This window comes from Triturus cristatus, chromosome 10 (genome assembly GCF_964204655.1).
Source record: "Triturus cristatus chromosome 10, aTriCri1.1, whole genome shotgun sequence".
NCBI classification, from domain to species: domain Eukaryota; kingdom Metazoa; phylum Chordata; class Amphibia; order Caudata; family Salamandridae; genus Triturus; species Triturus cristatus.
Window position 1 is genome coordinate 241266304 of NC_140593.1, and position 15609 is coordinate 241281912.

At 48.7% G+C, this 15609-nt stretch overlaps 1 protein-coding gene across 5 annotated transcripts in view; it reads left to right on the forward strand.

Annotated features, from left to right (window-relative positions):
* Positions 1 to 2896: 2896 nt before the first annotated feature.
* Positions 2897 to 15609, forward strand: part of GLCCI1 (glucocorticoid induced 1) — a 400242-nt gene continuing 387529 nt past the window's right edge. For 2 of the 5 annotated variants that reach the window (XR_014970042.1, XM_085630888.1), the window contains exon 1: positions 2941 to 3786. Coding sequence is in view for 4 of the 5 variants with exons in the window: in XM_085630888.1 (XP_085487014.1) it covers positions 3411 to 3786 (376 nt within the window). In the remaining variant the exon portion in view is untranslated. Of the gene's footprint in view, positions 3787 to 15609 lie in introns of all 5 variants that reach the window. The other 3 variants (XM_085630890.1, XM_085630892.1, XM_085630891.1) reach the window with 3 other exon arrangements.

Genomic DNA, 15609 nt, shown 5'->3' on the forward strand with positions numbered 1-15609 from the left:
TCTACTAGGTGTGGACCAGGAGGTCTTTCTCTTTCGGTAGCGTAGGCCTGGTGCATATAAACACAAATGTACACTGCACCTCCACTGTCCTTTTTTGGCACACTCACTATGGGCAAGACCCATGGCATAGGACGGGTGGAGTGCTCAATTATTATATGCTTCAACAGTGTTTCTAGTTCTTTCTCAAAGGCTTCTTGCAAGTGAAAAGCGACTCGGTGGTACTGCTGGGCAACAGGGCGAATGTCCTCATTAATATGAAGTCGCACTTGCATTGTTTTGGGCCTCTCTAGGCCATGTAACGACGACGGAAACGGACTCACAACTTCCGATTGAGTATGAAGGTTGTAATTGAGAGATATCAGACCCATGTCAACAGCAGTGGCAAAACGCAATACGCATGCACTGGACGAAGTTCCTGGAAGAACACAAATTTGTGCTTGCAATGATACTGCTTTATGTCTCATTGTCGCTGTGAATGACCCTTGACTCTGCAATGGTTTAGAAGCAGCCCACTTGTATACCTGTGTGTTTGACGAGTGGAGACGTGCAACAGGAGACAGACTATTGAACTGTTCTACTGGCATAATGTTAATCGACACACCACTGTCTATGATAAAGGTTATGGTGCAAACTTTGACCTTTATTTTAATCTTGGGGCAATGTCTAAATTAAGTCCGTTGTTTCGTGTGGTAGTTTGCCTTTGTCTTTTGTTCGTCAAACCTACATGTGCCTGTCGTTCCTTGGTTGATCCCATCCTCATCGCCAGTTGTAGCATCATTCCCAGCCTGGGAGCATACAAATGAATAGGCCATACACGGAGCTCTGGATTGTACATCTTTATTCCGCAACATACAATCGCACATGGCACACTCATTCCGTCATACCCGTTAATATCTACACTGTAACACCTCCCAGCAAGTTATGTAATTTCTTGTTGAGTCCACCCAGAACCACAAGGGTCCTGGTGCACATGGTCTCATAACACTATAGTGTAGAGCGCAGTGGCATAGACTGCAGTGTTGCAGAGTAGGGTGGCAAAAAGTGGAGTAGTGCAGAGTGGTGTGGTGTGGTGTAGTGTAGAGTGCAGTGGCAAAGAGTGCAGTGGTGCATAGTAGAGTGGGTAGAGATGCATTGGCGTAGAGTGGAGTGGTGTAAAGAGATGCATAGAGTGGAGTGGTGCAGTGGACTGGTGCAGAGAAGAGTGCAGTGACGCAGCGTGGAGTGGAATGGCATAGTGCGGAGTAGTATAGAGTAGAGTGCCATGGTGTGGAAATGTGCAGAATGGAGTGGAGTGGGGTATTGTGAAATATGCATGCTATGGTAGTGTACTGCCATTACAGACAACACATCTTCAGTTGAAATTATCATTAAATTTGCACTCAAATACAGTATTACTGATAAAAGTATACAAAGTACAAACGACATTGGTTGGAAATGTAATCACCCAATGAATTACTGATTTGATTGTCAGCACAGTTCCTTACAAACATCAAAATGTTGTGTGCTAGAAAAAACAAATTGTACAGTCTTTCTCAAGCAGACCCCCAGTAGCCACCATGATGGTTACATAAATCCTCTTACTTTGGAGCCCAAGAAAGAGAAATAAACACAAAGCTAGCTAGAAGACCCAGCCTGAGATTTGACCTCCGTTTTTGAATGCACAGCAAATGTGACAAGATAAGAACAAGACTTAAAGGCCTGATTACAGAACGTGAGTTTGTGGAAGAATACAGTAAACAAGTTTAGGACAACGGGTGGAACGAACTCGAGCTGGACAGCCTAAAGCAATTAAAGACAGAAAGTAGAAAGCCAGAAAATGTGAGTTACAAATCACAAAGTCAATGGTAAGCAACGGGCGCAATGCATTCATGGGCCAACTTTCTGAATGTCCCCAAGATGTTTTAGCAAACCAGACCACCATGCTGTCTAGTGAGCTACGACCTAAACAAAGTACTCAGGGCCCAGCTTTAAGATCAGTCTTTGTCTCTCTTAACTGTAAAAAAATAAAAACCATATAGTAGGGGGGGGGGGGGCTATTATTATATATCGCCCAGCTGGAGTGGGAGGGTTTCTATTAGTAGTGCCTGTTTTTTCCTGTCTCCACAGTGCGGAATTATTTTAGGTGGTTACGAATGGGACGAAAGACGTGGAAGTAACATAAGCCAACTGTTGGCAAGTATGCTTTAAGTTCCGAAAATAAATATTTTTGTACCTTATAAATCGGGTGGTCTTAACACAACTACCCAATTATAATTCTGGTTATTAAGAGTATTTTGAAACGCGAAATTTTGAAATATTGAATTAAACGCAACAGCGAATTACGCTACATACAAGATGCAAGGAGAACCTGTATGGCAAAGGAGCCTGGTATTTTGAGCGTCGAACCAATCAATATGGGCCAGGGCGTACCGATCCCATCCGTAGTCTCCAACATCAGTACCAAAACAGCGTTGGGAGTGAAAGCCCCGCCCCTCTCCCGGCATTTACTATCTATCAGGCAGCACCACACGGAATCAGTAGTAGAGCAGCGCCTAGTCTCCAGAGCATGACTTGCTCTTCTCCGGATCTCTCAATGTAATCATCACTACACAAATTTGTAAGAACGCCCAGCGAATCCTCTAGCTTTACTCTCGCCCTCCAATCAGCGCTTGGCTACTTTACCACAAAGCCCAGCTCCGCTCAGCTCCTTACTTAACGAACATAAAAGCGGGTACACTAATGGTTGTTATAGCCGTCTGTTATGTAAAACCGACAGCACTCTTCCAGCTGAAAGAAGCTTAGAGGTGCCAATAGGGACGCTCGGTCAACGTAACCCTGTTCTCGGAGATCATTTATTGGATAGTGTGACTTGATAGTTGTGAGAATAGCCAATTAGCTGCCGTATGTCACCATCTGCTCCCACCCTCCTGTCAACGCAGGTTGCTGCCCCTAAGAGTGGTCATTCGTAAGCAGGAGGTGCTGCTGTGACGAAGTTGTTTGTGATGTCGGTTGAAACCGACGGATGAAGATTACAGAACATTATAACAACATTAAACACGTTTTCGGCAGCGGGCAGGGCTCCATAGTCTCTTGGTTTTCTCTCTTCTTTACTTTTTTTTCTCTGCCTGCTGGTCTCGACAGATTCACGGACGCCTCTCGCCCTCTCCTGGAGCCCCCCTCGCCAGTACAAGCACCACACGAGGCAGCGCATGTGAAGCCGGCCTTCACGCCCCTTGCTGGGAAAGGAACACCGGGGCTAGCAGCTGCTGTATGGTTCAGACCCCGACCAGCAGACGGCCCTTTCCGAACTGAGATCTGCGTGGGCTCTAAATTGCTTCATAAACCCTCTATCTTGAACGCCTCGGCAGCCCCCGTTCCCCGGGGCTTTCGGCGTGAAGCGTGTCCCGCCCCCGCCGCGCTCGGTTGATGTCATGTCCTCTGGCCCCTCTCAGCAGCCCCAGAGGATGAGGCAGCGCAGCAGCACCGGCTCCCCGCCTCCCAACAACAGCCGCCTGCTTCTGCAGCCCATCCGGGCCACGGTCCACTTCCAGCTCCGAAGAGGGGGTGGGCACCCTCACCCGCTGAGCCCGACACGCTCTGCCTCGGTGGGCAGCAACACGGTTCCGGGCGGCGCCGTTAGTCCCGGCAACAGCCCTCCGATCCTCGGTGCAGAAAGCGGCAGCCCCACCGGGTCGGAGCTCGTAGGCGGCAGTAGGGCACCTGGTCGGACGCGGAGGTCTCCACCGGACAGCGGCAGGAGGAGCGGGTCTCCGGATGCCCGCAGTACCAGCTCTCCTGTTTCCAGAGGTAAGAAGCGCAGACAGCACATTCGACAGGCACCACTCGATGTATATCCATTGAATCACGAGGGACTTGTCGTTTTGGGCGATTTGTTGTGGTAATTTCAACAACTGTGTCCCCCATAGTTGTGCAAATTGCAATGACACATCAAGGGGTTATGCTCAAGTGCATGTACAATGGGCTTCATCACAAATTCCAAAAGTTGTCTTTGCGCAGCCCTTACTGTTCTAAATCGAAAAGCTAGTGTTGGTGGTCGCGCACCTCCCTACGCGTATAATCAGCATTTTCACCCTAATACAGGTGCACACTACAGCTTGTATGTTTCATAACGAATCATACAGTCCGCGAGACGTCTAAAAATACAACCTTCCAAGGGATTGCTATTGACATGTATTTCCTCTTCTTCATGAACCCACCCCCATTCTTCATAAACACTTACACCCCCCTACACACCTTACTTGTCTTTTACCTTCTAGCATTTGTTTATCCACGGACGAGAAACAGTTCTATTGGAGATGCCTTTTAACCAACTGAATAATAGATATTTCTACTGCGTGAAGGCCACTGTGATGTTGAGAACAGCACATTCAGTACTGTCTTTGATGGGGAATGTTCAGTGTGCACGTCAGTCATTCGCTAACTTCTTTCCGCAGCCCTCTTAACATGTGCGGTTTATGTAGTTGTAAATATTATCTCTTTCAGGTATAAGTATTATTCGTGCATGAGCTGTTTAGCTCGACCCCCGTAAGCTGCAAACACTGGTCTTCCATGCCATCTTCATCTTATAAACCTGTTTCACTGCCCACATGACCTGATTTCCTTTGTCAGACATCCAAACTCTTATAATTAACGTTAATACAATACATACCCTGTTGTCTGTTGGCTCGCCCCCTTAAATCCAGCTAGGTTCCTTATATAAAATCTGGCAGGGTTGTGACTTTATTAGGCATGTTCACTTTGTAATCTAAATAATTTCGTCGACCTAAATAAAGGTACCCAGATGTACTTCACGGAAACAAGTGATATTCATATTGTATGAAAATTGCATTTATTTCTGAATTATATTTGACCTCTTAAAGTGAGATTTATGCACTTCACGGTTATCAATACAATTATTACAGAGCAGAGTTTCTCTTGGCTATGCTGTCAGATAAATGTATTGTATCCACGTGAAACATCCAATATGTACATGACAGCACAGTTATAAAATTTGCATTTTTATATACTTTTCTCTCTATCTCCCCACCCATCAACAAAGGACGGTCAAACAACCAGCAAACACAAATCACCTTGTATCAAATGCTACATAGATCTGTCTTACCATATAAAATGACACCAGACCAGCCTGAATCTGGTCATAGATCTCAGAACCTTGCAAAGTATTCATGTACTTTTTAGGTAATGTGAAAATGTTGCTTTGGGTTTCTATTGCATTCTGGTCAAATAATAAATGGATCCTGAGGACCCGACAATCTATAGCCATTAGCTGAACTATATTCAAAAATAGAATCTGGCTACTTAGCAACATGGACTTGATTTGCAAACGATGTGTCATAAAGCGGGGTAATTGCTGTGTGGGAAGAAGGAAGTGTTTTAGGGAGGTAGCTCAGAAATCTGAACAGGGCCTGGAAAAGTCCAGTCTGGTTGCAGAAGGGAGACTGTATGAGGCAGTAGAACGGTACAGTTGGAGGGATCCAAAAAGACTGAGACAAGAGGGAAAACTGAGACGGAAATCCCAGTAGAGATTGGGGACATATGTCAGAGGAATATGCAGAGGTGGGGTAGCAAAGAGACAGAGTGGAGGCATTATGCTTCACTGCATCCAGTGACAGATACTTCTGGCAGGCTAAAGCCCCTTATTTAAAGGGGTGTTTCTGTGCTCCTTTTGTAAGACACTTAAATCCCTTAGACACTTAGATCTGGTCCAAACGTAGGAGAAACACGTCATTGACAATTATCTTGTGGCCCTAGCTTTTATATAGGTAAAACGTTTGTATACCTTTTTATGATCTAAATATACATCAGTAGGGTAGTCAAGGAGCTGAATGTGGAGACCGAAAAGTGAATGGGCTCGCTGGGAGAGGTGGTCAGTCTGGCCTTCCCTGCCTCTTTTATACTGGCAGGCAAGCTCTCCCTTTTGCATCCCTTGGCAGTGTCTTCTACCATCCCACACCATATCATTGTGCGTTGCGTTAGTGTCTTGGGTAAAGAGAAACAGTTACTAGACCCCTTCTTGCCTCTTTAAGGCTTACTTGCCCTCTACTGGTGACACTGCTGATGGCAACCCTGGAACCCCTACCAGATATGGATGGTCTGGAGATGGTCTTGTTGTTCCTACCGCTATTGGCCCCGGAAACTCAAGAGAACTTTAGCTGTTCAGAGGCGATCCTCATTTCGCTTTGTGGAACTCCTCCTGTAGCCTGGGCCAGCATGCTATTTAGCTTCATGTTAATGGGGGACAATTGCTCTAAAGGAATTACAATTGAGGTCTTTTGTTTTCATAGCTAAGTACTTCTGATGAGGCACAGTTCTCTAGACAGCGCACTTGAGGAAACTCTTCTCTTAAAATATACTCGATGATGCATGGTTCTCACGGCACCGTAGTTTTGAAAAATAATTGGATTATACTTCAGTGCAATTTCTTCCTACTATTCATGTCATTTCAGTGGCTTTCCTTCTTGGTTCTCTTGTGGAGGCGGTAGCCCCCAGGACACAGTACACTTGAAGTACGCTTGGTTCTTGCTATTCCTGAAGCTAAGTGCTCGAGAGGGAGCACGGTTTCTATGGCACATTGTTTTTGAGCGGGGCATCGGGTTTGAGGTCCGGCTTTGTTATTAAATGTTGCATCAAGAGACGGCATTAGTTATTTGCCATGGAGGATTGTCGAGTGGAATCTTTGTTTAAAGTACATTGCTCCAAAATTCTTGTTTGTACAGAACATTACCAAGCACCTCAATTAAAAGATCTCCATGTTGTAATAACATTGTGTGCAGTTCCCCTCCCGCTGGAAATCTGCTAATGGCACGCAATTGCGATCCTCAACCCCACCACAGTTAAACATAACTTGAAATTTGAGCAGACTTATTTTTTAGGTATGTAGGTGCTTTTGTATTACTAAAGTATCGTGATTTCTGTTTGACGGGAGTGCTTCGCCTTTAGTTTCTCTTGTCTGAGGTTTCCTGGACTATGACGCATTTCGCTACCCATAGTACTACTATGTATGGCTGCTGTTGTGAAAAGCGTTGGCCGCCTCACCGTGGCCGGCGGCGGCCGAGCAAGACGAACACGTTTTTTTCCAAGCTATTTCTGCTGTAATGTTATGCAGGGGGGGTGCTTCCCCCTCCAGCCGCTGTCTAGGTCAAGGCGACGTTCTGCAGACAGTGCCATTTTACAGTAAATCATGAATGAACGAAAACACACGTGCTCTCCCTTACAATTAGTTTCTGATCACAATTATTCTTCATTGTGTGATTATTTAAAAAAAAAAATATCTACTGGCATTGTCCGGGAAAATTTAATGAGGGTCGATTTTGTTTTTTAAATAATGAATCGCACGAGTTGGTTATTTTATGGATTAAATACAATTGATAGGAAAGGGTCTGACTATTTACTTCACTTAGAGAAGCATACTCCTCCCTCGAAGAACAGATGACCCTTGTAGAAAACTTTACAAAATCGGATGCTTGTGCCTGTTACGAGAAGAGACTGATCAGGTTTGTGACCATTTGAGGGTCTGGATTTCTCTCGCCATCATTTTCAGAGAAGGAGGCGGGGAGGTCCTCCTTTTAATTCACCAGCTGTATTCTTCCTCCACTTGCGCGCACTCCCGTCTGCATCCCCCAGGTCAGAGCTGCTGCAGACGCTGACATCACCGCCTAGCAAACCCTTCGCATGAATGAAAACAACGTGTTCGAATCGCTTCTCACTGCTGCTCTCTGCTTGCACCGCGATTCAAAACAAGCACGATTTACCGGATTTTTGTGTTCATTTTCTATTAAATGGAAGTCCCATCTAGCATGAGAACTCGATGCCTTAAAACTAAGCCAACCATTTCTTTTACTTAAAAAATATAACTTTAACTTTTTCTGAAGTTACCACAGTGTGTGGTTAGAACGTTCAACTCGTACAGGTAGCTTTGTCTAATTTATACAGAGACATGGACACGAAGCTAGTTTCTCAAGAATAAACATTCCACATAGAGCACTAGCTGTAATTGAATCAGAGAGGCTATTTTAAAGACATGAATGTTTTATGTAAGCATGGTGGTAGCAACGAGAATAGGGAGTACATGTTTGGTGTATCTATGTACCATAGGCGTATACAATTAGAAGAGGAAGCTCTCTACCCTTTTCACTTTTTCAAATTGTATTAAATATATTAAGATGCTTATTTGAAATGGCCATTTCAATGGGTTTGCATAGAAAGTAGGTCATATAGTTGAGAAGTTCTTTTGCCATGATGACAGCCTTTGTTAGATTATTTTAGTCCGTTACATATTAGGAAATGTCATATGAAATACATTTTTGCAAAGAAAATAATAGTCTTAGGGTCACAGAGAGCCATGGAAGATGGCTATTCGTGACTAGAAATTTAGATATCCCATCATCTTCTCGTAACCTATTTTTTTGTGCATGGAATCATGTATAGCAAATATATAAAGGCCCACTGCCATGCACAAGTGACAATGGAGCTGTGTTGGGTTTCAGTTTGTATCCGCTTCCGAACAATCCCATGCCTCACAGGTATATTCTTTTAGTACTCTTGGTCAATATTGTTTGAGCAGGGCAAGACCTGTGGGTTGTCGGCTTCCCCAAGGTTTTTGAACATTTATTTTAAAATCTGGAGGTAGAGAATATTAGTACGGTTTCAGCCCAGCAGGAAGATGACCTCCTGAGTCTGTTCGTTTGATGCAACCTTGCTGGGAATCCTTAAAAAATGTAATTTCGGGGGGCGTGGTCAAGATGGCGACCTGTGAGGATGCGGGACCTCAGGGCTCCCCGCGCCAGACCCATCTCCGGGCCGATTTCTAAGCATAAAGTCCCCGGTTGTGGCTCCAATATTGGCGGGGGATGGCGCGGAGCCTGGGAATCAGCCTGAAGAGCAACTTTGGGGAGCGTGCCGCTCCCGTTAGGCCCCGCGGCGGCTCCCGCACCACGATCACAAAATGGCCCCTGCGCTGCTCGGCCACTGAAGCGGTCTTTGCGAGACGACACTAACAGTGGGATCAGGTGCCGGCTGTGCCCCGATTGTCGCCGCTCCCGGCCCTCGCTGCGGCGGTGGCTGGGTGGAGGTGGGGCTGAAGACCTGACAGAGCGGCGGCACCACTGCAGGGTGTATGGAAATCGAGACCAAGGATCCTGGGCCTACGGGGCTGCGGACGGCTGCTGTCCTCTCCGGGGCTGCCTTGGGGGGCTTGCTGCTGGTTCCCCTGGGAGCGCCCTGGAGCCCGGCAGTGGCGGAGTGGGACCAGACCCCCGACGGAGCACTTAACGGGTGCCGTCTTGCAGCCGGAGCAGAGGAGTCGGCGGCGGGGTGGCTAGGCTGCGCGGCCCCCGGCAGGATTCATTGAGGCGGCAGTGCGAAAGGAGGATTGCTGTCCTGCGGCATTACGCCAGCCGCAGAGCGCCACTCCATAGGGGGTGCTGGGGCAGGGGTCTCGAGGAGGCCCATTTCCCTGCTTCTTAAGGTACGGAGCCCGCCACTGCTCCTGCGAACGCGCCCAGTGCCGACCGCCTTTGAGCTCCGTCCATCACGGCGGTGTAAAGAAGCACGGTGCTTGATTCGCCACCACCACCAACATTGTGCCCATGGTGGGCCCTCTACCCTGATGGTACTTGAATGTCTAGGAGACTTGGCCGACTAGTGGATACCCACGCGATTGAGCACCTGTGTCCCTTACTTACATCAGCCTGGGCGAACGAGTGACGTCCATCGAGGACTCTGACCACACTAGAAGTGAAGAGGTTGAACACCTCCAACAAGAAATTCTCCGCCTTAGAGATCAGCATGCAGACCTGCAGGCGCACGCAGAGGACTTGGAAAATAGGTCCAGACGCAATAATATCCGGGTCCGGGGAGTTCCATCCAAGGCAGAAGGAGCGGATATCACCATGTATTTACAAGGCCTCTTCCGGGAGATACTAGGGGAACCTGTGGACTTTGCAATTCGTATTGACCGAGCCCATAGAGTGGGTTTGGCGAGGCGCGCGCCTGCCCTGCCCCCGGACATTCTGGCCTTCCTGCCAGACTTTCCGCTGAAAGAGTGAATTCTTCGTGAGGCCCGTCAGAAGCAACCTCTTCATTACCAAAGACATTGGGTAGTGCTGTTCCACGATCTATCAACCATCACGCTCTAAAAAAAGGAAAGCTTTCAGAGAAGTCACAACGTTCCTGAGGGCCAAGCGGATACCATACTCCTGGGGTCACCCTTTCCGCCTGATCTTTAAATGGAATGGTACTCTGCAACAGCTGCGATCCCTCCAGGAGACCTGCGTTCTGCTGGGGCTCGAGCACTCGGAGACGAATACCTCCCCGGAGCGTTACCGGATGCCTCCGGGGGACGGTTGGCGACAAGTTGGCCGTAGACGCTCACCCATTGCGAAACTGAAACCGGGCCCAGCCACCATGTCTCAGGAAAGGGCGTCGACCCTTAAGGCAGTGACTAGAGATACGTCGCCTACAGAATAACCTACTCGCGCGATGGGGACTCGATTGCAATACTGCATAGCTGGCCCGGGGGGGGGGGGGGGGGGGGCTGGGGGATTCGCCACGGCTGCACACTCATTCAATTGACTCCACTGCAGGCCTGCACCACGAGTTCACAGGCTTGGGACTATGGTAACTTGTTGGGGTAGTTTTGTTGGGTTTAGGGCTGGGGGCAGAGGGGTTTGGGCCGAGGGTTAAGTATGGGTCGAGGTCAGGGTTGGGAGTTCAGGGGGGAGGGGGCTGGGTGTGGGTTGGGGTGATGGGAGGGGGGTGGGAACCAGTGTGCCTGGGGGGAACGGAGTTTGTGTGCGGCTCCACGCAGGGGTCGTCCCCTCTGAAACCAAGCTAGTGCCTGTTCAACTTGTAAAATGACAGGGATCACCCTAACAGTTCTCACCCTAAATGTGAAGGGTCTTAACAATCCCATTAAACGACGAGCAGTCCTCTCATACCTCGAGATTTCTGGCACATCTATATGCCTGCTACAAGAAACGCACCTTCCAACTAAAGATTGGCACCGGATGAGATCCCGGGCCTTCCCCCAGCAATTCTATTCCTCTACCACTGATAAGAAAGCGGGAGTCGCAATTCTATTTGCTAAACACTTTCGTGGGCAAGTAGGGGACAAGGTGGGTGAGATTAAAGGCAGGCTCCTAGCTTATAATGTCCGGGTGGGCAGCTTGTCCTTGATTGTGGGGTCCCTGTATGTTCCTAACTCTGGGCAGGAATCCTTTCGTAAGGGTGCCCTCTCGAAGTCCTTACGCTCCCAAGAACTATACTTACTCATTGGTGGAGATCTTAATCTAGTCATGGACAGGGAGGCGGACAGATCAGTTCATCGCCTGGGTAACACTGGGGCGCTTACACCGGATGGAAAGGATTGGATGCGTCAAAGGGGGCTGGTGGACTTGTGGCGGGACCTTCACCCTCAGAACACACATTACACCTTCTATTCCCATGTGCACCACACATACGCCAGGCTGAACCATTTTGTAGGCTTCTCGGAGCTTTGCGCGTTAGTTGAGGGTGCTGACATTATCCCAGTTGCTATCTCCGATCATGACGCTGTGGTGGCCACCATACGGGTTCTGCGCATCAGAGCGTCAGGGGGAAAGTGGAGACTGCGAGAGGCCCTCCTACAGCGTAAGGAGATAGTCCAACAACTTCGCAATCGCATCACTGACTACCTTACACTTAACGACCGACCTGATACACCTATAGCGGCTATTTGGGGAGCCTTAAAGGCTGTAGTGTGGGGGGAACTGATAGCCATCTCCGCGGCAGAGGTTAAAGAGCGCAAAGACAAGCGGGACTCCCTCACGGCCAAGGTGACTGAACTTGAGAGGGTACATAGCCGAACAGGGGCCCCGAGGATCTGGAAATGGCTGAAGGCGGCTAGGGCACAGCTGGCGGGACTCGACATAGATCACGCCGAGTACGCCACATTAAAGCTTCGACACACATATTACGTGGGGGGGCGATAAAACTGGACGACTCCTTGCGACTCCTTGCAAGTGCACTTAGAGCTAAGGTCCAACGGTCCAAAATCACCACCCTATATAATGATCGGGGCGAGCAGCTCGGAGATGACGAGCAAATTGCTGAGGCTTTTAGAGAATATTGCGCTTTCTTATACAGTGAGGACCCTGCGCTTGACGGCAATGGTGAAACATACCTGCAAGGAGCGGCCATAACTGCTCTCTCCGCAGAAGGCGCAGCCTCGCAAGACGCGCCTATCAGAATGGCAGAAGTGGTCGGCGCAATATCCCTCCTCAAGCCCCTGAAGTCACCTGGGCCTGATGGCTTTTCTTCTGGTTTTTACAAAGCTTTCTGCCCATTAATAGCGCCGCTTCTTACCAGACTTTTCAATTCCTTCCAGGGGCCAGGCTCAATCCCCACTGACATGTTGGAGGCCGACATCATTGTACTACCTAAACCGAGTAAAGAGGGCACTCATTGTTCAGCCTACAGGCCAATTTACTTACTTAATCTTGATCTTAAAATCTTCACCGGGGTGTTGGCTGCCATGCTCGGACCTAGACTCCCTGGAATCATGGAACCCGGCCAATCTGGATTTTTCCCCGGCAGGCAATGTAGTGATAATACTAAGCGCATCCTCCATTTAATAGACAAAGCCCACTACGTGCAGTCAGACTCTATGCTCCTGTCCATAGATGCTGAGAAAGCGTTTGACAGAGTGGACTGTTTTCTTTTGGAGAAGATCTTAATACACTTTGACATTGGGGAACGCTTTAGGGCATGGGTTGCCAGTTGCTACGACAAGCCAAGAGCAAAGATCCGTGTCAACGGCCTGAGCTCACAACCCTTCGACATTCAACGGGGCACACGACAGGGGGTGCCCGCTCTCGCCACTTGTTTTTGCGCTTTATATAGAACCCCTAGCGCAGAGAGTTCGAGACAACCCTAACATCCTCGGGACCACCTTTTGGGGGGAACCCCATCCAATCAGTTTATATGCGGATTATATCTTTGCCACGCTAGACAACCCCACACAGTCAGTCCCCGGCTTCCTCGCCGAGATAGAGGCCTTTGGGAGGGTGTCGGGCCTCAAGTTGAACCGGGGGAAATCCATGCTCCTACCACTGGGCAGTAACTCACAAATCACCCGTGAAGCATCTCTGACCTACGGGGGCTTGCAGATACAGTCTGAGCTCCCATACCTGGGGATCACCCTTACTCCCTCTACTGAGCGAACAGTTGCCCTAAACTATACGACTCTTACTTCCCAAATTCTAGGGGACCTTAGGAGATGGCAGAAGCAGCCTTTGTCGCTGCTGGGGCTCATTGCTGCGGTAAAAATGTCCGCTCTCCCCAAATTTTTTTATATTTTTCAAACCGTTTCGGTAGTCCCCCCCCCCCCCCCCCCCCTTCCCTCCCAGGGGCACCCTCAAGAGGCTGCATGATGCGCTGCAGCACTTTATTTGGGCTGGGAAAAGACCAAGGATGAGACAAAGCCTATCCTATCGGGCACCAGATGTGGGGGGCCTCGGGATCCCCAATCTACAACAATATTTCCAAGCGACCCAATTACGATACCTTGTGGAGTGGTACAGACCCGAGTCAGAGAAGAGATGGCTCTTCCAGGACAGGGCACTGGCGCAAACCTCGCTTTGGAAGATACCCTTCTTAAAACGCGCGGACAGGCCTGCATACCTTCAGCAATCCCCCATAACTCGCACAAGGGCTTACTACCTTCCCCTCGCCACTTACACCATTGTTCGATAATCCGGACTTCCCCCCCAGGAATGGATGAGAACGCATTCCAGCAATGGCGAGCATCAGCATGCCGATCGGCGGGTCTTCTTTTTGGCCTGGAGGGGTTTCTACAGTTTATTGAGATCCCACAGCATCACGACATCACCGCCCCACAACGCTTTCAGTACTTTCAACTCCGACATTGGCTCTCGCATCCCGACATACGCTCCCTAATTGGTAGGAAGTTGACGACATTTGAAAAGTGGCTAATTACCAAGGAGTCGGACCGCAAACTTATCACGGACTTGTATAAGATGACTTTCCCCCTCTCAGATGGGCATAAATCAGCAGGTCAGCGGCGCTGGGTGGTAGAGTTGGGGAGAACCCTCACGACCAAGGAATGGCAGGCTATCTATTACAGAGCCCATCACACGGCTAGAAACACTGCCAGTAGGAAATCGGCGGTGAAACTTGTGACGTACTGGTACTTGACACCGGTGCGGCTATCTAGAGGTAATCCTAACCGCAGCCCGACCTGTTGGAGATGTTGTGACGAAGAGGGTACACTAACACACCTACTTTGGGATTGTAGGGAGGTCATGTCCTACTGGACAGCAGTCCTTAACGATATTGACAGTCACTTTGACACCGCAATTCCCCGTTTCCCTGCCTACACACTACTGGGGCTTCTGAATGTACTTACATTTCCCCTGAAATCGATCAGAGGGCGACAGATGGGGTTGGTCATGAATGCAGCTGTTCAGCACATTTTATCCCTTTGGGGTACTTGCACTCGGCCCGCTCACACCGGCTGGCTACATAAGGTGTGGTACACGCTGGGTATGGAGCGCATCCATGCCACTTTTACGCAGTCTACTGCATCTTTTCATACAACTTGGCAAGCCATTTTGTCGCTCTTCAACGGAATTTAACGAAATTACCGGCCCACAGTATCTCCGCCTCTTGCGACTTACTGACGCACAGACCCAACAGGCCACTTCTGGAATGTAGACACTTACCTGCTTTCATGCCCCCATCTTATGGGGGTAAAGCCTTGGCATACTGGTTGAGGTGGGGGGAGTTTTAGGGGGGGGGGGGTTTGTTCTTGGTGGGGCTTTCACGGGCCAGCACGAGACCGATAGCAGGAGCTTCGACTCCGATAGCACGCACAACTGTGCGCTTCATCACAGCACCCCGGTGGACTTGTGTTATTGAGTACAGGAAGAGCGGGCACCGGGTCTCATTTTTGTCATGTTTCATGGGACATAAGAGAATTGTTTTGTGCTTGCCTTATGTTAAACTCAGTAAAACAAAGTTAAAGAAACAAAAAAAAATGTAATTTCAGGGTATTATTATATTTGTTTTTACATTTAACGTTATTAAAGTTACCTATGCTCTGAAGAATATTTGTGCTTAACGAAGTATTGCTGAATCTTGCCATTACTGAGGGCGAAGAGATCTGTTTTCATACAAGATCGTTGCCCCATATAACATTTTGTGCAGTGATGCTTCACTGGTATTCAATGTAAAAAAATTGACGTCCTTACAGCAACCTACAGAATTCTTTGTATAGCACTGCTTCAAACATAGCCAACTCATGGCCCTATTAGGTTGAAATCTTTTTATTGGCTTAACAACAAACAAGATGCAGTAAGAAATTAAGCCCAGGTCATGGGCCAGCAACCATCGTATTGCTGCGCAGAGCATCAAAATAAAACTAAATGAACCCTCCAGCCTCTATCCCTCCCCCAACCCCCCCCCCCCACCTCCTCCCTCCACCTCCTCCCTCCCCATTCAAGCTTCTTTGACAGAAAAGTGAAGATCGGGCCTGGCACGTCATTGCTCAGTGCGGTGGTAGTTGGGTCGTGTCTTGGGTTAGCATGGGAAGGCGCAGTAGCCGCAGATATC